At 35.2% G+C, this 25,667-nt stretch overlaps 3 protein-coding genes across 3 annotated transcripts; all 3 read right to left on the bottom strand.

Moving 5' to 3' along the window:
* Positions 2,620-6,983, bottom strand: LOC109231117 (serine/threonine-protein kinase 16-like). Its single transcript, XM_019396678.1, has 6 exons — positions 6,501-6,983; positions 5,235-5,377; positions 4,449-4,592; positions 4,136-4,321; positions 3,783-3,907; positions 2,620-3,114 (listed from the first exon to the last, which is right to left on the bottom strand). Exons 1-6 carry the CDS (start codon positions 6,703-6,705, stop codon positions 2,886-2,888), a joined length of 1,032 nt encoding a protein of 343 aa, XP_019252223.1. The 5' UTR covers positions 6,706-6,983; the 3' UTR covers positions 2,620-2,885.
* On the bottom strand, positions 12,095-18,857 carry LOC109231116 (agmatine deiminase). The gene is made up of 10 exons (XM_019396677.1): positions 18,696-18,857; positions 17,333-17,446; positions 17,149-17,238; positions 16,965-17,049; positions 16,084-16,139; positions 15,902-15,980; positions 15,293-15,427; positions 13,870-14,102; positions 12,843-13,001; positions 12,095-12,395 (listed from the first exon to the last, which is right to left on the bottom strand). Exons 1-10 carry the CDS (start codon positions 18,780-18,782, stop codon positions 12,309-12,311), a joined length of 1,125 nt encoding a protein of 374 aa, XP_019252222.1. The 5' UTR covers positions 18,783-18,857; the 3' UTR covers positions 12,095-12,308.
* On the bottom strand, positions 20,549-23,441 carry LOC109231114 (H/ACA ribonucleoprotein complex subunit 2-like protein). Its single transcript, XM_019396676.1, has 4 exons — positions 23,231-23,441; positions 23,013-23,082; positions 21,525-21,630; positions 20,549-21,021 (listed from the first exon to the last, which is right to left on the bottom strand). The coding sequence occupies exons 1-4, from the start codon at positions 23,358-23,360 to the stop codon at positions 20,860-20,862; spliced, it is 468 nt and encodes a 155-aa protein (XP_019252221.1). The 5' UTR covers positions 23,361-23,441; the 3' UTR covers positions 20,549-20,859.

Below are 25,667 nucleotides of genomic sequence, written 5' to 3'. Positions count from 1 at the left end.
GGTAGCAGCAATGAGGATGTTGAGATGGATGTGTGGGCATACTAGGTTGGATAGAATAGGAATGAAGTTATTCGAGATAAGGTGGGAGTAGCACCTGTGGAGGCAAAGATGCGTGAGGCAAGGTTGAGATGGTTCGGGCATGTTATGAGGAGAAGCGCAGATGCTCCTGTCAGGAGATGTGAGAGGTTGGCCTTAGGAGGTGAGAGGAGGGGTAGAGGTAGGCCAAAGAAGTCTTGGGGAGAGGTGATCAGGCGGGACATGGCGCAACTTGAGCTAACCGTGGACATGACTCTAGATAGAAGGGTGTGGAGGTTAAAGATTAGGGTAGAAGGTTAGTAGGTAGTCGTGCGTCTATCATTGTCTTCTCTAGCTCGATAGTATTAGTACTAGTACGGTACCCTTTTTTCCTTAGTTTGCTATATTCGCATGTCTCATTTCGTTGTTACTTGCCATTGGTATTTTCGTAGTTTGCTAGCAGTACTTCGTTCATATTCTCGTCTGCTGCCTTGGAATTAGTTTTCTAAATATGTTATCTTGCTGCTACTACTTGTTATCAGTACCCCTTTCATATTATCTGTTGCTATCTTCGATTTAGTTTTCTAATTATTGTCTCGCTATTACTTGCTACCAGGGCTTGTCTCACCTTCTTTAGCCGAGGGTCTATCGGAAACAGTCTCTCTACCCTTCCAAGGTAGGGGTAAGGCTGCGTACATCCTACCCTCCCCAGACCTCACTTGTGGGACCACACTGGGTTGTTGTTGTTGTTGTTGTTTAATTTTTTGAAAATAAAATTTACATATTTGAAAATTATGTAAAAATATACTATAGGTCACAATAATTAATAATTCAAAATATTTAAAATATATATGAAAAATTGTGATAAAAGTATAATTTGTTTGACTCTCGAAATTCGAACGCCGTCATCATAAATTAGAACGGAGGGAGTACTTTCATATCTTAGAAAAAGAAAAAGATAGTACCTTGGTCAGTATGAGCATTAGAATCCTTCATCAATAGGAAAATGAGCACCAGAACAAGCATAACTCTACTAAATCTAAAGGACACCTATTCTATGTCATGTAACAAAACAGGCAGATTTGCCAAAAATCTGAAGTCCAAACCGAAGCCATAGCTAGGATTCAAACAATATGTTTTTTATTGATTTTTTTAAAAAATATTGATCGGAGAAAGAAAAAGATAGTTTGAAGCTTAATTAACTCAATAGAAACATAGAGATAAAGTATTTAAATAAAGGTTGAAATTAAAGTGGAAGATGGTATTTTGGGTTTGGTTGAAAATTCAGAAGGTTAGGTAAGAGCATAAGCATTGACTGAAAGATACATATGGTTGTTTAATTCCTCCTATTTTTGGCAAATTATTAAAGAAGGTTTCCTATTGAAACTATTAGGAAGAAAGTGGATTTGATTTTGAGATCACAACTGTCTTTACACTTTAATTAAGTCACCAAAATTTGGAAATGTTCTCCGACTGTAAATAATAAGCATAATTAAACCAACACCGATATAGTCATTGTCAAAGAATTTGGACCATTAGTTATTGTGCAAATTTTGTATTAGTATTAAACATGGATTAGTATTTGCTGAATAAATTTTGTACTTGTTATCTCATGTTTTTCTTTGAAAGCATAATGGTCTGTGTCCTCTAACAAGTTAAGGGGTCGTTTCATACGCGGACTAAATTATCCCTGGATTCTAATCCTGGGATTATAATCCCTAAGTGGTCGTTTGGTATGAGGTATTAGGTGGGATAAGAGTTGGGATTATATTTGTACCTTGTTTGGTTGGAGGTATAAATTTATCCTGCGATAGATTTGTACCTCTAACCAAACAAGGTGTAAACATAATCCCAAATCTTATCCCACTTATCCCATCTTATCCCACTTTATACCATCAGTTGTGGGATTATATTACTCCATCTTTTATGTGGTATAATTAGTACCAAACGACCCCTAAACTAATTTATTCCACCTCTAGGTGGGATAAAATAATACCAAGAATTGATGGGATATCCACGATTAAGAGCCCGTTTGGCTTAGCTGATAAGCATTAGGTGTTGATAAACATTTTAAGTGCTGAAACGCATTTAAAAAATAAGCAGTTAAGTGTTTGGATAAAAGTGCTGAAATTAATAATATGCAGCTGAAGAATTGGGTATACGAAGAGTTTTGTTTTAAAAATAAGTATTTTAGGGATAGAATAGTAAATATTTTGGTCAAACTTAAAGTGCTTATAAGCTGAAATTTGATAAGTTGGGGGAGACCAACTTATGGCTTTTGGCTTATTTTTGGCTTATAAGCACTTAACTTATAAGCACTTTTAGTTTTACCAAACGCGTAGATAAGCTAAAAAGTGCTTATAAGCCAGTTTGACCAGCTTATAAGCTTAGCCAAACACCCTCTAAGTCTGTTACTAAATTATACTATGTTTGATTGGCGGTATAAATATATCCCGGGATGAATTTATACTGCCAATCAAACATAGTATAAATTTAGTACCACACTTTATCCTACAATATCTCACCTTATCCCATGTACCAAACGACCCCTAAACGTTTATGCATCATGCAAGGCACAAAGGAACACACAGCAGAGTTGCAGAATAAGGTGAGAAAAAAATCCTTTGGACATAGGAACAAAAATACAGATTATTCAACATTAATTATTTTTAGAAAGAAAAAAAAGGACAACTGCCAAAACCTCTTTACTCCGGTATAATGAACTATTGTGCCTTCTATCACATTTTGACAAGAAGAAAAAAAATGAAAAATAAGGACAGTAACTTATGGTGGATTCTGTAACATGCTAAGATGTTTATATGGATGAATGAAGCATCTGTAAGCTAATCCAACATGTCTCTTCCCATCACTCAATGGGTGGAATACTTAGAGATCAATTTGTCAACATGAATTACAATATCATCTATGCGAGGTCGGACTGTAGCTTGAGGCTGAAGCATCCATGTCACAAACTGGTGAAGGGCGTCGGGATATGAAGTGTTAGGCTCAGTTGGCCACTTTATTTGTGCATTTACAATAGCCAACTGCGGACTTTCATCAGATTCCTCAAATGCATACTCGAAAGGAGATACTCCATACCTAGAGATAGAAAAGATGTGAAAAATTAATTATCGTTTCATGGGAACAGACATAAACACCAAATTCACAGTTAAAAATGTCCAAAACCAGTTCAAATATGCATGTCATGAGCTTCTTTACCTTGTATTGGAGAAGAAATAGATGCTGAAAACTTAGCTTGATGTTTGGATAAAGCTACCACGCATGAAAACTACTAGCAGATATCACTTGAGATTCAGAATACATACAAGTTCAACCCTAATAATACGCCTTCTCATAAAAAAATTGAGCACCTCAGTATTACAGTTTCACTTGACAGGAACCCTTATGGAGTTCTATAATGACCTTCATCTAGAACCAACATTTTATTGAGAAAATTATTACTGTCTAATTCCAACGTTCAATGATGATTTATCCAATCTGTCCCACCAAATTACTAGGCAACTCAGCACCAGACCAAAATTCAGTATGCTAACCAAAATACTAATTCTAATTTCTACGTATATACAAGTCAAATGCAGGACATTTCATTCTTGAGTTGACTTAACTACATGACTTGATCGAACTGAATATCAATTTATTAGACAATGTTGATGCAACTAACAGATATGTCAACAAGTGAATAAAGATATTTTCTTTTGGACAGCAAAAGCTACAAATATCTGCAAAAGAGTAGAGAGAAGTCTTACATTATTGCAAATAAAGTACAACCTAATGACCAGATATCAGTTCTTTCATCAATATCACATTGGCTTGGGCAATCCCAGAATTCAGGCGCGCGGAAAGGTGCTGCAACATGCTCAGATGCCCATTCCTAAATAAACCAGTACCACAGAATGAAATCAGATGAAAAATATGCACCAGAATGGCTTAAGATGAGAACAATAAGAAATAGAGCCAACAAAGAAAGCAATATTTATATGTTAATACAGTAAAATAGCGATAGAATACTCCCTGACCAGATTCACAATAAGGAAAATATGTGAAGCTTGCAGGCATACGAGAGCAGAAGATATATCTGTAATATAAGAACCACACTAACCTGCAACTGTAGGGCCTCCGAACGAGAACGAATTTGCCTTCTTGCAGGACGTGCACTTCCAAAATCCATTAATTTTGCAAGAGGTGTCTGTCCTTTCTTATGCGTTAAAAGTACATTAGCAGGTTTGACATCATTATGTGCATAGGGTGGATCAAAGTTGTGCATATGCTTGAGACCTGCACAAAGCTGCACATAAACCTTTTTCAGTATATCAATTTTAGTTTTCATAATTGCTTGAGCACCTGACCCATCTTCTTTTCCTCTCAGATAATGATAAGATGTTCTTGTGCATAGCATACTGATTATTATTCACCTGACGGAATATTTGAAGCACCTCCGAAGTGGAAAAGAACTCCTTCTTTGCTTTCATGGTTTTGGCATTATCCAGTAATGTCCCATCCAAATGGACTGGAAATAACAAGTATGCCTCATGCTTCTTGGGCTGATCTTGTGAGGCCTATCCAACATCCAAGTAAAATGAGATCTTTAGAGAAAATCCAGTGGTAAATGAATATCATAGAGGAAAGGGAACAAAGAAAAGAGAGATTGGCATGCCTATAGTGTTCAGAAATAGCAGAGCGTGTCTTTTCATAAGTGACAAATGACAACTTGCTCAAACATAGTTCTCATCCCCCAGAAGCAGAAAGGTGTATCATCTCAATGAGACATGTGAACCCTCTGTGATTGGTAGCAACTCCCCTCCCCCCTTTTCCTTTGCCTCTCGTGAAAAGAAAGGAACTACAGGATACACTTCTTTGACAATTCGCATGTGCAAACTTCTTTATATTTAGCCTTTCACCTCCATCTTAAGAGTGAAGTGAGGGAAATACATCTATTACGCTGGGGTTCAGTTACTTGAAACACATCTAATAACTCATGGAATGACAAACGATAAATGTTGTGCATGCGTTCACCTGCTTTGCAGGATATGCACTCTCAACTTAATACGTCGGCGAATTAATTGTGAAAAGCCCAATTGCTTAGAAATAGCCTATACGCGGAGCTGAGTTAATTACTAAATGAAGAAATTAGAAACCGCTGCGATAATTTTCTTTTCGATGTGCAACCGAAGCAAGTGCCACGGGGTTTCAGTAATTACCTTGACTGAAATGATAGCATGATCCAGGAGAGGAAGAAGATTGGGATGGCTAAACAGAGAGGAAACTCGGATCTCCTCTTTCACCAACTCCAACTGTTCATTGTTCTGAATAAGAACTTTCTTCATGGCATAAGTTCCATCATCTAAACATTCAGATGCAACGCATTATGAACACGATATGTTAAAATGACAATTTACAAATTTTTAATAACAAGAGAAATATGAAAATACAACAATGCACAAAAGTTTGTACTATTCTTGTCAAAGACAAAGAATCATAAATCTGACATCAGCTTAACCATTCTAACATCAGCTTATAGATCAAAAGTTCATTTCTCAAGATGATCTGATCACTCTATAGAAACATCTAATACCCAAGCTAAGTCGCAGTTTTTCCACATGCAAAGGAAAGAAAACATGGATAATAGCAAACATCCCAGTTCCTCACAAGTTCCAGATCCCTAATTGGAACCACAGAGACATGAAAAGATCAAATCCGCAGAGCCAATTGATACAGAACCTCCCCACATGATCATTCACAACTACAACTAATACGAATCATAAACATTTTGAAACGGGCAAGAAAACCTATTATTCACAAATCTAACCTAATAGTCAACAGCAACAACTACCAATATGCCTCTATCTGAATTAGCTGGTGTGAGGTATAAGAACTCTCAATCCATTATGCTCAATCTAAATCCATTTACAAATCTGACCCATTTCTCAGATCATAAGGAAAATGAACAAATGTCCCTAAATGAAACTTCCTACAATACACAAATCTGATCCAACTGTCAGATTCCAGAAAAAGAAAAACTATCACAACCAGAATTTCCTATTATTCACAAATCTGATCCCATTGTCATCATCAACAACTACTCAACTATCCACCTCGATCCCAAAACTAGTCGGAGTCAGAATCCTCAAACTTCACACTGCTCCATTGACCCATTTTACAAATCTGACTCAATTGTCAACTGACCAAAAAAATGCTGATTAATGGAACTTCCTATCAGTAACACATCTGACCTGATTGTCAATATAAGAGAAATGAAAAATGCTAATAAATGGATCTTCCTATTATTCACAAATCTGATCCAATTTTCAGCATCAACAACTACTACTATGCCTTTATCCCATACTACCAATTACTATATGAATCCTCAATATGTATTCACTCCATTTGGATAAAATTGCATATAAATCGAACTATGAGCATATGTAATTTCAATTTCAGATTACAAATTCAGTAGTAATATGTACCTGAGACAAGAGAAGGGTCTTTGAATTTCTTAGAAAAGCTAGGGTTAGAAGGGTCAGAGATGATCTCCTTGACGATGAACACATTGTCCAAACCACCTTCCCCTAATTGCTTAAGAATCCTGAACCGATTCTCATTGATCCAAACATCCCCTCCACCATTTGCGCCGTCGTACAAAGCATTCAGTCCCGAGAACGAGCATCCCATTTTCTTTGTTTTCTCAATCAAATGGTCAGCTCCTTCTCGTTCTCTCTCTGACTATTGAGAGAGATTTTTTTTTTTTCTCCTTTTTCTCTGGATCTCACCCTGTTCCTATGTCTTAAATGCTGTGTGTGAGATTTGGGACACAATTGATTGTGATGCTTGTAGTAGAAAGTAGTACAACTGTACAAGGTAACTTCTTTCTCGGATCTACATGTGTTTGCGTACGTAATTTGTTGATTTTTCCCTTTTTCAGTGTCACCGCCATACCTTCCATCCCCATTAGCTTTGAGGTAATTTGGTTAGTACGGACTTATAATAAAAAAAAGTTAGCATTTTGAAAAGTCATTCAAAAATAACCACTATTTTATTGAAACACAGAAAGTTCCAGCTGGATTATAGATCTCTTACGTATTAAGTTCTAGAATATTATGTTGGAACTCCAGCACACGAAAAATTCCAACATAATATGCTAGATTATGGAGCTTTTGCGTATAAACTTGCAACATATTATATTGGAACTCCAACACAAGCGCTTGTAGCTCAGTGGATAGAGTGTTGTTTCATAAGCAGAATGCCGCAGGTTCGACCCTTACCTGACTCAATAGAGTAACCTTTTTTTGCCACGGTCTATTTTGTATATTTTTTGTATAGTGACGGTCTTTTTTTGTATAGTGACGGTATATTTTATATAATTTTTATATAGTGACAGTCTATTTAGTATATATTTTGTATATTGACAATCTATTTTGTATATAATTTGTATAGTGACAATCTATTGTGTATAAATAGTATAGTGACAGTTTATTTAGTATATTTTTGTATAGTGACAATCTATTTTGTATATATTTTTTATAGTGACAGTCTATTTTGCATATAATTTGTATAGTGACAATCTATTGTATATAAATTGTATAGTGACAATTTATTTAGTANTATATTTTGTATAGCGACAGTTTATTTTGTATATTTTCTGTATAATGAAAGTCTATTTCTGTACATCTATTGTATAAAAATTTTATAGTGATAGTCTATTTTTGTATATTTTTTGTATAGTGACAGTCTATTGTTTATAAATTGTATAATAACAGTCTATTTTGTATAATTTTTGTATAGTGATAATCTATTTTGTATATTTTTAGTATATGTTTTGTATAATGACAGTTTATTTTGTATATATTTTGTATAGTTACAGTCTATTGTATATAAATTGTGTAGTGGCATTATATTTACTATATATTTTGTAGGGAAAAGATCCAAAATTGTCCCTCTACTATTGTTTATTGTTTACTTCTGTCATCCGTTATACTTTTCGTCCAATCTAGCCCCTACAGTTAATAAACTTGTTAGAATTGCCCCTAACCCTAACGTTTCTCCACTGTGGCAGTTAACCCCTCAATTAAAGTGCCACGTAGATAGCCAAGTCAGCACCTATTTTTAAAATGCCTTCATAATAAATAATTAAACTCACTTAAAATCCCTAAATTTAATAGCCCCACTTCATAGCAGCTCCTTCTTCTCCGTAAAAAACCTCCACTGTTGAAAAAGATATAGTTCGTCAAGAGGAATCGGCTGCTCCTTCAAAGAAATCATTCGGTGCATTAATTTCTTCCATAAATTTCCTTTTCCCCAACTTGCTCTTTTCTTTCTCCATAATTAGAGTAAATGAATCAATTATTCTTCTGCCATACCCTTTTGTCACATGTTATTTCTCTTTATTGCCTTCTCCATTTCTTCAACAAGTTGAGAGGTGAAGCTATTTCCAATTAAATGCTAAATTATTTTAAGTTTCTTCCTCCCTAATTATTTCTCCCCTATTTGGTGGGGTTTATTCGAGATGAGAAATTCTTATTATATTTTGCATATTTAACGAGTTGATTCAATCTGCTGGCATCTGATGATAATTATTTCCTTTGTAATTGATTTTTCCAATGAGTCTTGGATGAAAAATATGATGACCTTTCAGAGCAGTCATCTATATGATTGGTGGAATTGACGAGGCCATTGCCAAAGAATCTGCAGCTTAGATTATAAACTCCATTGACTTTCTTTCATTCAACCGCTATTGGCTTCTGTTTATAAACTGTTGGACCTGGAAATGAAGCACCATCTTTTATGAATGCATACTCTGTTGTTAATGGAGAGGGTGAATATGGAGGTTACTCTGTGTGTAGTGTTCTCAGGTGGTGGTTTGAAAAAAATCGTTTGATGAATGTGTGATGCCTTTTCAGATGTGGAGATGGTGATTTTGGAGTTTGTATTCCTGACGATGAAGGTGCGGCAAAGGGATGGGAATAGTTTAAGGAGATGGGTGAGGTTTGTTTGAAATTTTTTGTGGGACCCTTAAAATTTGGTGGGGTCGATGACATGGCAGTTGACATGAATGAAATTGAGGGGGTTAGCTGCCACAGTGTCAAAATGTTAGGGTTAGGGGTAGTTTTTAAAACTTGATTAACGGTAGGGGCTAGATTGGACGAAAAGTGTAACGGATGGCAGAAGTAACTAATAAACAATAGTAGATGGACAATTTTGACCCTTTCTATTTAGTTTATTTATTGTATAATGACAGTTTATTTTTGTATATGTTTTGTATAGTGACCCTATCTCTTTTTTTAAACACGAGAAATTTGTTTTTACACATGAGAGATTTATTTTTTTACATGTAAAAGATCTAAAAAGGATATTTTCTTAATTTCAACATTGTAAAAAGCGCCTAAACCCCTCAAAAAACTTAAGTCAAGTCCCATTATTATATAGTACTACGATTAAAGCATGGAGGTGCGCATAATATTATCCTTTAGGTGGGGTTCCTCTTCTATATTTTTTTTTTAATTTTAAAAAGATAAAGTTCTTGATCACTCACTGTGCCAGTTCCGATACCAAAAACGTAAAAGGAATCTTCTTATATAGTTACTTGAACAAAACGTTAAGCAAGTTCTCATCTTTTGTAAGTAGTTTTTTTTTTCCTCATAAAGATTCTTATTTAGGAACCAATTCTAGAGTACCTTACGCTTATTCTGTTTAACATCTCTCAGCAAACAAAAGTAGCAAGAAGCGGCACCACTTGTAAATTGGATTTTGAGTGGGTAAAAGAAAGATTTAGCTTTGTTTTTATCAACATATGAGATGGCAAAATCGATTTCTACATCTTCGTTGCAAATCGAGTTAATAATTCATGTAGGTTCTGTATTTGGTGTTGAAATCGGGAATATTAACACTATCTTAGTTAATTTCTGCTACTAACTTATTGGTTAAGTACTCAACGCCGTTCTCAATTTTGGGAAGGGCTAGACTTCCAGTTATAAGCGATGAATGGTAAAGATGCCGACTTTTAAGTTTTTGGCTAGCTATTATAATTAGTTTTTGGCTTCAAATTGCATAATAGATTTTTGGGCTAGAGTTTGTCAAAAGTTTCAACCGAACGGCTAAAAGTGAAATTGTCTCTTATGAAATTACCACACATTATGCTGGAATCTTATGGAAATGACACCAAGTAGCCACCTTCAAGCATGGTGTTTAATTTATATCCACAATTTAGAATGTATTTAAAGATTAGCCAATTTCGCTCAAATTTCAGGACGCGACGTCCTAGAGTTTAAACCTCAAAGTTCAAACTTTAGGACATTGTGTCCTAAAGTTCGAAAATTGTGTCAAGAAGTTCGAATCTTATGTCTGAGTTTTAAATTAGTTGTTCAGAAATTCAGGACACTTTGTCCTGAATTTCTAATTAGTAGCTCAGAAATCTAAAATCAGGATACTTAGTCCTGAAATTTTGGTGAATTGGCTAATGTATAAATACATTATAAATTGTGAATATATTTCAAATCGCGGACTTAAACGTGGCTATTGTTGCACTTCGCTCTGGAATCTCATATTTAAAAAATTCAAACTCTAACATAGTATGCTGGAACCTTTTCGGATTTTTAAGGGTGTTTTTGTTTGGATTTTATCTTTACATGAAAAAGTTGCTTAATTTTAATTACTTTTAAAATTGTGGCTATTTTACAATTACCAATTGTAACTTTGACTATTTCGGATTTTTTTTCCCGGTAATTTGAGATGCCTATTTTACTTTATTCTAAATTTAAGCTGGCCTAGATGTTTCTTACTAACTTTTTTAGAAAAAAAAAAAGCAGATTTTTAGAATTTGATTATTTTAGATTACTTTCAAGGTAAATTTTACCTAATCACCATAAGATTTTAGATTTGGGGAACAATGCCCACAGACGGTAAACTCCTTTGAACGTAAATATAAAACAATAATAACATACCCAAATAACTCCACAACTGAGATTTGGAAAGATCAGTGTGTACACAGACCTTTTCCCTACCTTGTGAAGGTAGAAAAAATATTTCTGTAAATAGACAGTGAAAAAAAATAGCTGGTCATCTCATGTATTTAAAGATGTAAAAATTATCCATACGAGGGATCATTATCATTTTTTTCTCCAAATACCTAAAAATGTTGGGGGTGTTCATAATCGGTAAACAATGAATTATCGAATGAAATCCTATAAATGATTCAAGCTTCAAACATTATCATAAGTTCATAACTGCTGGTGTCCACAAAAATCAATTCAAATTAGTTTATAGAGTTGAAATAACAAAAAGAAAATCAAAATAAAAACTTTTGCATTTTGATAAAAGCAATTACTTCATTAGTATTTACTGCCCGTGGAAAGCTTAGTTTGTAGTCAAATTATGTGTAACATTTTTGCAATACCACAAAAATCATCTACATCGTTAAATTGAAAGAATGGAGCCAATAGCATAGCCTAGCGCAGAAAATAAATTTATACTTTCAATTCTGCATATGACCAGTGAAAAATGTATTTACACAAGTCAGTCATAAAATAATTACAGGTAAAATTCAATGCACCGTGAAAGCTTCTACAATAGGTAAAACTACACTAATAGTGCAAAAATCGTTATAAACCTCAAGGTGACAATTGCTTGACAGTCACCGAAATCAAAATGTTATTACACAGCTCAATCTGCACATTAGTGATAGTTGGTTTATTTCACGTAGTGGTGGCAAAATGGATAAAATAAACAGTTATTCATCCATATTATCCACTTAAAAATGAATTGGATAATAACTTTTTTAAAAATAAGTCAAATATGGATAAGAACCATATTATCCACTTAAACAAAAAAAGGGTTTAACTGCAAAGACCCAAATTGGGGATTTCTCAAGTTTGAGAGACCATGAATTCTCCCAAAAGTAATCATATTCAAAAAGTCATCCATATTATCCGTCGGTTAACCCATTTTCTATCCGTATTAAATACGGTCCGGGTCGGTTAATTTATCCATTTTTTATTACCCGCCCATATCGGACATGTCCGTTTGCAACAATATGTGAACCAAGGAGCAAGCTGGAGTCAGTACGATCTGCATCTAAATTTCCAGTGAAGTCTATAGCTTACCAAAAACTTCATCAATCAAAAATCAATTTGTGCTGTAACCTGGAAAGAATCCAGATCCAACAGTACAGAAGTTTTCTTTGGAGAAGTCTATTATTTTTGCACTTCAGACTCTTAACGAAAAAAGAAAATACATAAAAATTAAGTCCATGTGTCAAGTGCGGAATCAATCATGGGTGAATATTATGGGCCGGTTGGCTGCTGCTGCGTGATACAATGTATATTGCCACCTCCCAACACAATCTCCCTTGCACCTTCAATTCCTACCACCTACCACCAACCATTTTCAAATTACATGAGTTCGGGAGGGACTGTTCAGATTAATGACTGAAACATGAGGAGACATGGGGTGCAAGAATTTGAGTTGAAACATGAATTTTCCTCCCACCTCCAATGAGAGTACAATCAGTTTAGTCGTTTCTAAGGCATATTTCAAATGTAGTGGTTGCGATGAAAGTTTGACATAATTATGTACGCATTAACACACTCTCATTTACAACGCCTAATCTACAATGCTAAATGATAATGGAGCTAACCTTGTGCATGTATGTAAGGTAGGTTTAACAATTACATTCCTCAGCACATGAATGCATAAGCATATCAATCATCATTATTTAAAATGTACTAAAGCCTGGTAATTTTGCATACAGCTCTACCCATTATGTCGAATGACTAATGACCATTGCAAATAATAACCAGACCAAGTTCTTTGCTTACCTCATGATCCGGAAACGCCAGCGAGAGGACTCTAATAGCTTCTTCATCCCATTTTTTGTCCCCAAATTGCGGAGTAATAATAGCGCCATTGGCAATGTAGAAGTTTACGTACGAAGCAGCAAGCCTTGTACCGGAAGTCCTAGGTTTTGCATCACCATCCTGTTAGGAAAACAGTATGATCAAATCAGAATGATTTACTTGAAAGAAAAAACAGAGAAAAAATGCTTGATTTTTTCCTCGAGTGTAGATCCTCAAGAAAGCAAGTAGAATTGTAAAGCTACAAAAGTGCTTGGAGAACTTTGGAAAGAACAAAAGATTAGTATTGCATAATACCTATAATGTCATTAATATGATGTTCCTCAAGATATAATTCAGTTTCAGAAGATCATGTTTTTCAAAAAGATAAAGGTATATATCCCCTGAATCATGAATATTTCAAGCAGCTGTTACAAAAGGTCAAGTTACATTCTGTCATTTCACAGAACATGACCAAGAAATCCCGCAGAAGCTCGGAACCTAAGGGCCAAGCAATTCCTCTGGGGACTGACTTTTGAGTCAACTCAATGACGTAAAAGGATAGTTGTTTCAGTTAATTATATACACGTATTTATGATATTTCACTGTTCTGTGAGTAAAAATGATTGCATTTCCACAGAAAGGAAGACAGCAACATTTTAAAACAAATCTAATCCATATATAGTTATCTTTGATCCAAAATTCGAACTGATGAATATCATCCTACCCATTAATGTTTTGCATATAAATAGAAAAAGAAAGAGAAATAAATCATCATGCCTATATCATATTCACAAATTCTGGCAAACGTCGACTTGAGATGCATCGAAATTTCTGTTTAGACAGCTCCACAATTTTCTTTTTCTTTTCAAAATTTTATGTTTGACAGGGAATGAATGCCTTAATGGAATGGAATCTAGGATCCAAGTAGATTACATTAAGACAAGTATGAGTTCGACCCCTTTCTCATCGGGCAGTAATAATGTCACCAAAGAGGTACCAGAAACATCACCTGAAATATTCCATCTGCCTCCTCATCTGTCATACAGAGTGGCCCAGGTACATGGAGTTTGATCACTTGTAGTTTTCTACCATTCGCATCAGAAGTAGTTTCAAGAATAGAAAGGGCTTCAATGGATCTCTCATACTGTGGATCAGAATGATCATCGGTCCAAGACAATAAAACAACACCAGGCTTCACAAAACAGCACATGTTGTCAATATGACCATTTGTATCATCATCACCTGCAGCATCAACAGTAAACTAAAGTCTAGCTGTTCACTTCTCTATTATTATTTTGTAAACAAATGAAAAAGAAAAAGGAAACATCATCTCAAGGTCCACTGCACAAAGTTTGAAAGATAAATAACAAAACATGAATTCTTTGAACGGGTAACATCCCAATATGTTATCTGAAAACGACACTTAAACTCTCTAATAAAAAAGGGTTTTATAGGTTTGTAATCTCTCAAGTAATTAACAAAATTTCAAACTACCAACTTCGTTCCGAATACCAAAATTAATAATCCACCATTCCATTTTGTTTGGTATGGTTCGGAGTACGAGGGTCAAATTACTTAATTTTCTAGGTGAATTCGAACATAAATTCTTCAATTTTTGGAAATAAAATTAGCATATTTGGAAACAATCTAACTATAAGTCAAAAATAATTGATAATTGGAAATATTGAAAAAATATTTAAGAAAAACATGGTAAAAAAAAAAAAGAACCTCTTCGATTCTCCAAATAGTAAATATGCCAAACAAAGTGGAAAAGAGGGCGTAATCTTTTTTATGTAGATCCCTTGGGATTGTTAATTAGAGAAAAGTTTTGAACGTGACTAAGGCAGCCTGGTGCACTAAGCTCCCGCTATGCCCGGGTTCCGGGGAAGGGCCGTACCACAATGTTAGATTATTTATGTTTTGAACGTGACTCTGCATTATAATTAAAATTTTGTCAAGTATTTTAAATTATTTAAGTGTATTTTGATCCTACCACAATGTTGTAACCGACTCAATAATCAATTCTTTTTTATTTCCATACAGGTTCAGTTCTTAAAACCTTACACACTTGGCTTAACCTCAAACTGCAGTTTACAGTCTCCTTTTCTAATGTTCCTGTCTCAAAAAAGGCCAGCTTGAAGAAAAAAGGATTGACCAAAAGAAGTTTTGGAGACCTGCATGAGGGAACATGCTAAAAGCACCGATGGAAACAGTTGTGCTAATTACCCTATAAAATTTCAAGATTCTCACGGCTGTTCTCTTATGCAAAAATGAGAATGGATACACATCATCCTAATGATACAACCAAGGATAGAACTTTGCCAAATCCAACACTACCACATGAAAGCACGAACTTTTGCAGGTCAAGGACACAAGTCCATTATCTCAACTATGCGCAAAGAAAAATATAAGACGGCAAGCAGAATGAATACCAAACAATCCTCGAGGCAGCCAAATAATCTTCCTGACTCCAAGATATGCTTTTAGTTCATTCTCAATCTGTTCCTTAGACAAATGGGGGTTCCTGTTTTTATTCAGGAGGCACTCTTCTGTCGTGAGACAAGTCCCTGAAGAGAAGATAATAGAGGATAAGACAGCATGCTCTTTGCATCTAACCAACAATCATAAGAGTAGCATCTGAATTCAGAATACGATATGGGATTCAACGCAAACAGATGAAGACACCCCCCATGGAACTGGATAACTGGGTAAGTAGATGAAAGTCATTTACCAGCAGAACCTTTCAACTCTTTCTTAAGCATTCTAAATTAAATTTGGAAAATTCAGTACTTTGTATTGCTAGCTACAAAATTAAAGAAGATGTCATTTAGTTCAAGAGTCTGTTTTTTCACTTCCATACTTCGTTTGCTTAATATCTTACAGGCAGATGAAGCAGTTTGTCTATGACTGGAGCTTCATAAATAATTCACAGCTATCGAAATCAACTCTCAAACATGATTACTCTGAAATGGAGAAAGAGACTCACTTTTAAATTATAAGGAAATCAAGTCTAGTCCATAAAATAAATAAAATGTATGTACCTTCTCCATCCACATGAATGCTTCCACCTTCAAGAATCATAGAGTGTGGAAACCTTGAGACCTTTTCAATTGCCAAAATCTAAACAAGAAGAACATAAAGGATAACTCAATAGCACATGTGTATTTAGTAACCAATAATGTACTATTAACAAGACAATCTGCAGCATAAGAAACTTGCAGACCTTTCTTGCAACAAGAAGGTCATGACTCCAGTCTTCGTAACATCCATCATCAACACCTAGATATTTTAAATATCATGATCATGAATGTGTTTCGCCCGCGAGAAAGAAACCAAAAGAATCTTGGATCAATCTAAGAGCAACTCTATATTACTGGATATGATTTTGAGACAATATTACTATGGCAAGACAGAAGCAAAGCACACATGAGATTCAAATAACAAACAACACACTACAGACTGATCATCAGCACAAACATGTCTGAAAAGTTCAGCAACTTCCAGAAGCATTCTAAAATTGATGAAAGCTCCTGTCAATTACTTATATTTAACGGATACGAAATACTATTTGCTTATAGAACAAAGACACACAGGTATATTTCTCTTTCTAGAAGTTCTAGGCAATTAAAGCAGACTACAAAACGCAGAAGATAAATATCCTGAGCCCTTCAACATATCATCAAACTATATTTGTCTGGATTCCATATGACATGAAAAGCTGTAGAATAATCGTGTCATATGCTGGAGCTGGAAGGCTATGAAAGCCTCAAGCATTTGGGAAGGAAAAACTCAACATAAAGTACCATCACGCCAGATTGGCCATTAGCTAAATCATATGATGATTAACATTTGGGGAAAAAAAGAAAGACTTTTTCAGTGGGATCAATGAGAATTTTCCAACGTAAATTGCAGATTGGGGTATTGAGAGTTAAACCTCCCAAGAAAAATATTGCGGTACAATTAATGGAAATCGGGCTGCATTTTGTAACTAACGGATGAAACTCCTGAGACAGGATATACCCGTTGATAACTTTCACGTGAAAAAGAAAAGTAAAACAGCATGTTCCTCATATAGATATCAAGAGTGAGATCCAAATATCTTACCACCCCAGCTATTGAAGGTCCAATCAATTCCTGCAACACTCGACGCTACATGTTCTGCATTTGCTGCAGTATTTCTGATGACAAACTACATGGATAGAGATATGATTTTCTTGTAACTCCATGTGGTGTGACAGTTAAAAGTAAATACAATGTTGCACTCCACAGAAAGGAAACAAAAGCTCACAGTTGGACCAGTATCACGAAACCAAGAATCATTCATGCTCATCTCCACAACCCTGATATGTTTTGGTAACTGGCTGCGTGCATTTTCCCACTGTTCAACATAGATATGATTTTTCTCAGAACTAAAGAGGGACTATCATGACGTACTGAGAAAACTTTTTTGGTGCCTTCCAAAAACTGCAAACCTGAGCAGCACTAGCACAGACTGTTACTGGTTCGAATCTTGAGATAGCAGATGCTACATTGGCAAATACACGTTGACCATGAAGTGCATTGTTTCGCCAGTTATCTGGACGCTCCTACATCTCAAAAATAAGCTATCAGCCGACAGAAACCGAAATCTCTGCGTCTTGAGAAGAAATTACTACCTGAATATCATACTCCATGGAAAATTGAGCCAAAAAAAGGAAACAAAATAAAAGTACTAATCGAACAGGGAAGAAGATGTGTTGCCTTTTAAGAAACAATAAAGAGTCATGTCAAGATGTCAACCATACAGATGATGTCATAGAATGTCATTAAGAAATGTGAAATCTGTAGTTCAGACTGTGAGATTGCTCACATTGCTTAAACTATTCAACCAGCCATACTCTACTAAGATGGAACTCCAATATAAAGTTTCAAAAGGAGACATCTGAGACTAAAAGCAACCAAAGACAACTTCTTTAGATAATCAGAAATGAGAGGATCATGAACAGTGATCCTACTTTCTTCTAGAAACCACATAAAGTATCTTCTCACTTGCAACAGAACAGCTTTAAAAAACACTTGTACAACGATCAAGAAAAGAAATGAATCATGTTCTTGAATGATATGCAAACTCACATGAAAGAATGAGTTGCACCAAATCCCATTATCGTCCAATGATCCTAATTGGCACAGTACTTATTTTTGCAGCTACATATGGGCATGATGCTGAATTACACTGCTATATTTGATAAGCATAAAAGGATTCTCACTTGTTAATAACCTATTCTCTAGATGATTTGAAACACCTCCACCGCACAAGCACACGCACACTCACATAGTGCCAAACCAGGATTAGAATCAATGGGTTTGGAGTGGATGATATTAAACACGTACATGTTTTATATTATTTTATACATTTATTTATTTCGTTGTTATTAGTATTATTATTGTATATGGATAGAAGGTCTAAGCTGAAAGCAGTGGTTTCTGTTAAACCCGAGCATAGAGCTAGATCTGCCGAAGCATCCACACTCTAGATTAAATTTTTTTTTCTTGGTTTCCCACACCCTGGTACCTGCTTTGGTGCCCAACTAATCCGGACGAAGTCCCACTCAAAGTCAAAGGCAACTTCATTAGATTTCAAGTCGAATATGAACTAGCAATTGAAAAATCATCAAATTCTCCTACATGAATAGACTAATTTAAGCTAAAAGGAAACTGCTCGGGTAAAACTTCTCCACCTAAACGGAGGCAAATATCCATGATTAGCCATCATCATACACATAGCTAAAAAAATGGTACTAAAATTTAAGGCAAGCAAAATAGTAAGATAAACAGCTAAAAATAGAGAGTACTAACAGGCCAGCCCATCCAACAATGAGAGTGGGATTCCCATTCAGCAGGCATACGATATCCATTTTCCACTGGCGTCCCCTTCAGATCCATCTCTAACCTCTTCTTCTTCTTCTTCTTCTTTCTTCTTCTTCTTCTATCTCTCTCTCTCTCTCTCTCTATCTATCTATCTATCTATATATATATATATATATATATATGTGCTATTTCACCAATTTTGGCTTTTATTTATTGATTCGTCTAAATTAACAGAACAAAGATAGGAGTCTGCACCCTGCAGAAAGACAACAAAATTAAGTGCGTGGGAGTTGTGACACTTAAAGAGTAGTGTTTTTCCAAAAGAAAAGATTCGTCAAATAAAGTGTGCCCTCGAATTTTGTTTTTCCTCTTTGGTGAATTAAATATTCACTTTTATTTATCTACTATTTTAAAAATAGATTTTCACTTTACTCATAACTTTTAACATATCAAGAGAATGATAATTTCTTTTTTCTTATTATACTCACAGTATTAATTACTCATTTCAAATCATTTTTCTCAAATTCATTAAAAGTATGCATCAATTAATATAGGTATTACTGTAAAATAACCACTTCATTTATTGTTTCTTAAGAGGTGTGCAAAGTAGATAGTGGAAAAGTAAAAGTGAAAAAGATTATTTAAAAAGAAGGGAATCATATCATGTGATCTTTAAAATACACTTTAATATACTCCATCCGTCTCATATTAGTTACTAAAAATAGTTGTCTCAAATTATTTGTCACTTTAAAGTTTAAATTGATTATCTTTTTCCTTTCTTACCCTTAGTAATAATTATCCTTGAAGACTAAACACCTCAATTATGAATAATTTTGTTCAAATACAATGAAGAAAGATTAAATATTAAAACATGAATAAGGGTAAAGTAGTCAAAATCCCATTTTAATTAATTTTTTTTAAGGGGCGTCTAAAAGAAATAATGACAGATAATATGAGATGGAGGGAGTAGTAATTAAACTTGATAAATTTGTATTGCTTTCACATTACTTTAAAATTCACAAAGTGCTCTTTGATAATGTTAAATATACTCGTGTTCGTGGTCCATTTAATTTAATTTAATTTATTACTAATAAAGTGAAAGTTGGTTCATGATTTGACATGAAATGAGAAAAAGGTTAAATATTAAATTCGCCTGGTTTGTTTCTATTAATTTGGTTTTATAATTGATACTGTATCTATTGCTTTTTGTTTGGGGGGTTTTGGTTTGGGGGATGGGGGGAGGCAGTAAACAACCTAAGATGCCGTGGTTTTGGTTAAAAAAAAATTAGGTTAATTGTCAAACAAATATTATCGTACGATGAATATCATGTCAAACCAAATGAGTTTAAAGGGATCATTAATCAACTGAGGCACCTAGTGTTAGAACATCAATATTTGTTGTCTATGGCTCCATTTTGAGTTCTGTAAAGAATAGTAAATTTATCGCGGCCAACATTTGAACTAAATATGTTAGTCGATAATAACATATTCAGTATAGTATCGGGATATGAGAGATATATCAGTAGACTGAGTATCAAATTACATTTAGTGAATACCCAAATCAAACATAGGATGAAGTTAACCCTAAACTTTATCCCGATACTATTATTCTTATCCCATGTATCAAAGATTTGGTATGATGGATAAATAAGAATAATACTACGATAAAAATTATACTGTTTTTTTCCTTGTTTGGTTACTAAGCTTGGTAGAAGTTATCCAAGGATTAAAAGTAGTACCATGATAACTTATACCTGCCAGATTGTGGGATAAGTTATCCCAGGAGACAGCAGTAAAATTGATCCCAGGATTAGAAAATATACCGAACGATCAATAAGAAATAATATCAAAATAACTAATCTCAACTTCACTTGTCTGACCCCTAAAGTGTCTATTTCTGGCAATAAGTGCCTACTTGTTTAAGACTCAGTCATCTAAATACAGCAAATTGTCACTGCTACTGCATCCATTGCGCAATAATTAACCACGAGCCTGCAACAAGTCACACACAAAATGGAGAATACTTGGATATGAATAAAGACGCAAAGGAAGAAACAGGTGCAGCTCAGCTTCAAAAGATTAAATACTAGATTCGTTACTAAAGCTGAGTACAGGGAAAATAGGTACAAACTTAAAATCATAATGTTGATAATCAGAACATCGAGGATGTCATTTCACCGATTTCTGATACAACTTGATCATAATCTGCTTTCAGTTTCTCTTGATCCTCCTGGCTAAGTTCCCCCTTGGCAGGTTTTGTTTGTACCAAAACGCAGCAAGTTGGCCTCTTGGTGGCTCCGGCATTTGCTAGATCCTGAAACAGAGTTGACTAATTTTTACGATCATGACCACGTAACACACCTGAAGTTGTACAGAACATAATGCATGACATTGACAAAAAAGGCAGAGAAAGCACACATCATAGAGCCTTTATAATATTTGATAAACTACACTCGTGACCAACGCAATCACAAGAGTTGAGCGTTCTGAATTCTAATAGCACCACAGCATTATTGAGTTTGAGACGGTAAATAAATCCTAACGGATCTTACAACTTTAAATATGCACTACAAGTGAAATTCCAGACAAGAATGGGTGGAACCAAAGGGGCTTATGACATGAAACAATGAAAGAAGTGATATACAATCTTGATTACTCTGATAAAGAATGAAAACGATTACACAAGCACTATAGTAAGGTCAGTGTAATGTCACAGGTTCAAAGCCGAATGAAGTCGCAAACTGTAACTAGTGAATGAACAGACAAGATAACAACATATTAATAATATGACATAAAAGCCTGAAAAGTCTAGCTTACTTCTTTTGAGGAGACGTAGACATATGGTATCTCAGCTTCTTCACACAGGATTGGAACATGGGTGATGACATCTATAGGAGATATATTTCCGGCTATAACACACACTCTGCAATCACCAAAATCAAATGGATGATGAGAAATAGAGAAAATCTGTTATCACCAACAATATATGTGTTCGTAAATTTGTATGCAAATGACAAAGCGCTAGGTTCACAGCATCAGTGTGAGTTCAGTATCATGAGTGAAAACTGTGCAAACAAAATTTATGTCAAAGTAACTAAATTACAATATAAAGAGCAAAAATTTAGTATTGAAAAAAGCTAGCCTGTTATATCATGCTGTGATTGGACGATGTCAATATAAAAGCACATCACAGCAATAACCCCAACAGTCCAACTCTTTACTCCAGCCTCACTCACTTTCAGATTGCACTTAACTCCTAAAGTTTCGTCTATTCCATCGATTTTAATATCTTTGTTGTCTGGAAGAACAGCACAGATAGGCAAATTTAATATAATTATCTGGAGTGTGGACAAGGAAAGGTGTGTTTCGTACGACAAAAGTAATTTTCAGAACAATATTTTTCACAAGTCACTTGGGTTTTTGGCAACCAAAAAATTTTCGAACAGGAGAAAATGACTATTCTCTCTTATATGCAGTAGTCATTTTCCACAACGATCTTAACTTAACTCCATATTACTTGCTCCAACTAACACTTGGACATTATGGTTAATCTCTATGACTTAAAAATTTAATCAAAACACTCTCCAGTGCTAATACTATTATTCTTTCATGTATATATTTTTCCTGAAAAACATTTTCAGCTCACTAACCAAACATACAAAAATGACTGTCATGCCAAGCACACGCAAAGAGGCTGAGACAACTTCCTCAGATTATAATAGCCTAAACTCTATGTCATTCCCATTCTTCTACAGTGATATTTGGTGAACCAACTTGAAGTTGTACATATACACCAATATACTTTATGACAAAATATTTCCCAATTCTCTACTAATGTATCTAAAGATTGTAAAAGGAGGCATTAAACCAGAAATAACCCTTTAAATAGCATAGATGTAGTACGTATATTGAGAAACAACAAATAAGAGAAAAAATTCGTCAATTCAAATATCTCCAAGCTTATAAGAGTAAAGATGTCCATCAGTGTGACATAACATTCTTCCTTATTTTCTCTATCCACAAGTATAGAGCATAAAGACATCTAAAAACAAACCTATGTCATTAAACAAAAGGGCACATAACTATAAACACGAAATATAACACATAATACCCATCACCATACATATAAAACAACAACAACAACAACAACAAAACAGTATAATCCCATAAATGGGATCTGGGAAGGTAGTGTGTAAGCAGACCCTATAGAGAGTCTGTTTCCAATAGCAGTGAAAATAAAGCAACCAAGCAACATACAGATAAAACCTTAAAATAAAATAAACAACCCAAAAAAAATTGACTGACCCTTTTTGACCGCGTCGAATACTCTTTACCACCTCTTTAACGCCCCTCTTCAAGCACTTTTTCTCCGCAGCTGAAATCATAAATAAGGGTAAATCAATCAAACAACTACAACTCAATACCAACATTATTGTTTCGGAAATTAAAATGAGTGTAAAATAATACTCTTCCATGCTATTACTAATGAACGAATCGAACTATTTAAGAAGTATAAAGGATACCTCGGCGAACAAGTTTGAAGATGCGTTTGTTGAGTTTTTTTCCAGCAAGGGGTTTGGCAATAGGAGCTAAGGCCAATAGCTTCTTCTTCTCCTTTTGTGCACTTTTCTCTACTTCGCTATCGCTACCCATTTCTACCGAAGCTACTGGTCTCTGTGTTTTTTTCTGGAAGGGAAAAGCAGAGAGTAGGGTTTATGAGGAAGATGTACTATATTCGGTACTTGACTACTAGGGTTTAAGGTCTTGAGTTCTCGGCCCCCTAACTTTGGGCCTGTCGGTTTTTCCTTAATGGGTATGTTGTTTGGGCCTGATTGAAACCCAATTTATTTGAAGAATTAACCCAAATAGCCGCTATTTGTGTAATAATCCCATTTTATTAAAATGCGAAATGACACTGCTCAGAATTTTATATATATATACAAAAAATTATATATTTTTGCGACTACCGAATATAATAATTTTAGTCGCGGGCTTAAAGTGATTTTTGCCCTTTCATTTTCCAATTGGTGCGGACTTAACTACACTATCTTTAAAGAGTGTTCACTATTAATGTAATTCAAAGTTATAACAAGTTACATATTTATTACCAATCTTTTATTTGCTAAGAAACGAAGCATTTATTTATTTATGAAATTTAAGACAGTACATTCGGGGGAAACTGTGCGAAGATGCTCAGTTCCTCTTGTCTCTTACATCAAAACCTAACACCGAAAGAGTAAATTTGGGTGGGTGGTCAAAAACTAAAACATCTTGAAAGGATGTAGCGGCCACTGTTTTGCCAAATTTTCCATAGCATCCGACACGCCATCACCCTCCCGAATAGAGCTGTTGAATATTCTGATCACGTAGCATCGATCTGCATGAAATAAGCAAGTGTAAGTATTTTAAGTTCTCTGTTTGTAAATGGTTTAATAATACATGTGAATCAGATTCCACAATCAATGGATGGAAAAGTGCTAGTAGTTCCGCCTGGAGCGCATCTGTGTGCAGGGGCGGATTTAGGCGGGTGGAAGGAGGTTTACCCGAAGCCCTTCGTCGAAAAATTACACTATTTATATAAGGCAAAATCTGTTTTTTATCTCTATATATTAAGTTTTGAACCTCCTTTACACAACCCAAAAGTGTAGTTTAGTAATCAAGGGGGTTCAAAACATAGGTTCAATACCCACTAGTTACCAAAAAAAATTTTTGAACCCCCTTCGTGGAGATCCTACCTCCGCCACTGTCTGTGCGTGGAAGATGTTTTGTATAGCCACATATCCAGTGACCGTGTGTATCTCTAAATACACCCCCAAGGCCTCAAATATGTGTTAATGGATCTGCAGCTCCGTCGATGTTGAGTTTGATGTGTCCCGACGACGGCTTATGCTAGCGGACTGTAGGCGGCTTGGTAAGGAAACAGATTTGTGTAGCATGTGATATGATCAGGGGCATACTGAAATGAAAATATGAGAAAGTCGTGAAATCATTGATGTGAAAAATGTTGAAGGGGAAATGGAAAGATTGTAAATTTGTTTGGCTTGATTGTTTCCTTTCATGTGTATTTGATTGTTGATTCCATTACTACGTGTTACTTGTGTATGGTTTGAGTTTGCTTAGGGCAAAGTTTGTTCATACATACCAGTACAATTCAAATGTACTGACGTCCCTTTTGCCGGGGGCGCTACATTCGTGTTATGATTGTAGGTGGATCAGTAGCAGGTACTCCAGTCCACCGACCGTAGCTCCTCTTCATCTTCCGTCAGCTGTATTAGTGAGCCCCTTTCCTTCGGGGCCCTGCGTGGCTCATGCCGCTGTTTACTCTGGAGTCTTATTTTGGTTTTTGTGTAAGGTATAGTCGGAGCCTTGTTCCCGGCAGGTACTGTATTATTCTGTGTATCTTAGAGGCTCCGTAAACAGTAAATGTGGGTTACAAACTTGTGTAACATGTATTTTGGTATGTTGGGCAATGTAAGTTGTAAACTGCGCTAAGTAACCATGTTGTTATTGTATATTTCGTGAAAAGGTATTTTAACTATAATGGCTATTTCTTTTGATTAATGAGTAATGAAAACACGGGGTATCACGTGGGATAGGAAAGGCACCCAGGTCCGCTTGACTGGGGCTACCCGGTCGAGCGCCGGTCATGTCCCTCGGTTTTGGGGCGTGACACCTACTTATCCATTTCCGTACAATGTTAGTACATATGTTTAGTAAAAAAAATCCGACGAAGCGATGTCGTGTGACCGCTTCGATATGCGTGCATCCGCACCTAGATATGATGTTATGAAGGCAAACATTGGTAGTGGTAGGTTGATCAAAAGTATTCCTATTACGATTCAGCCAAATGTGCCAAAGAATGACAGGGGTAAGTATTTTGAGGGGAATAGAGGTAAAACGATTTAGAAGGATAGGCGTGTTGGACTGGCAAATACTTATCAACCAGTCAATATGGTCAAT

This window comes from Nicotiana attenuata, chromosome 8 (genome assembly GCF_001879085.1).
Source record: "Nicotiana attenuata strain UT chromosome 8, NIATTr2, whole genome shotgun sequence".
Classification (NCBI taxonomy): Eukaryota; Viridiplantae; Streptophyta; class Magnoliopsida; order Solanales; family Solanaceae; genus Nicotiana; species Nicotiana attenuata.
This window is presented reverse-complemented; position numbering and strand designations above follow the sequence as displayed.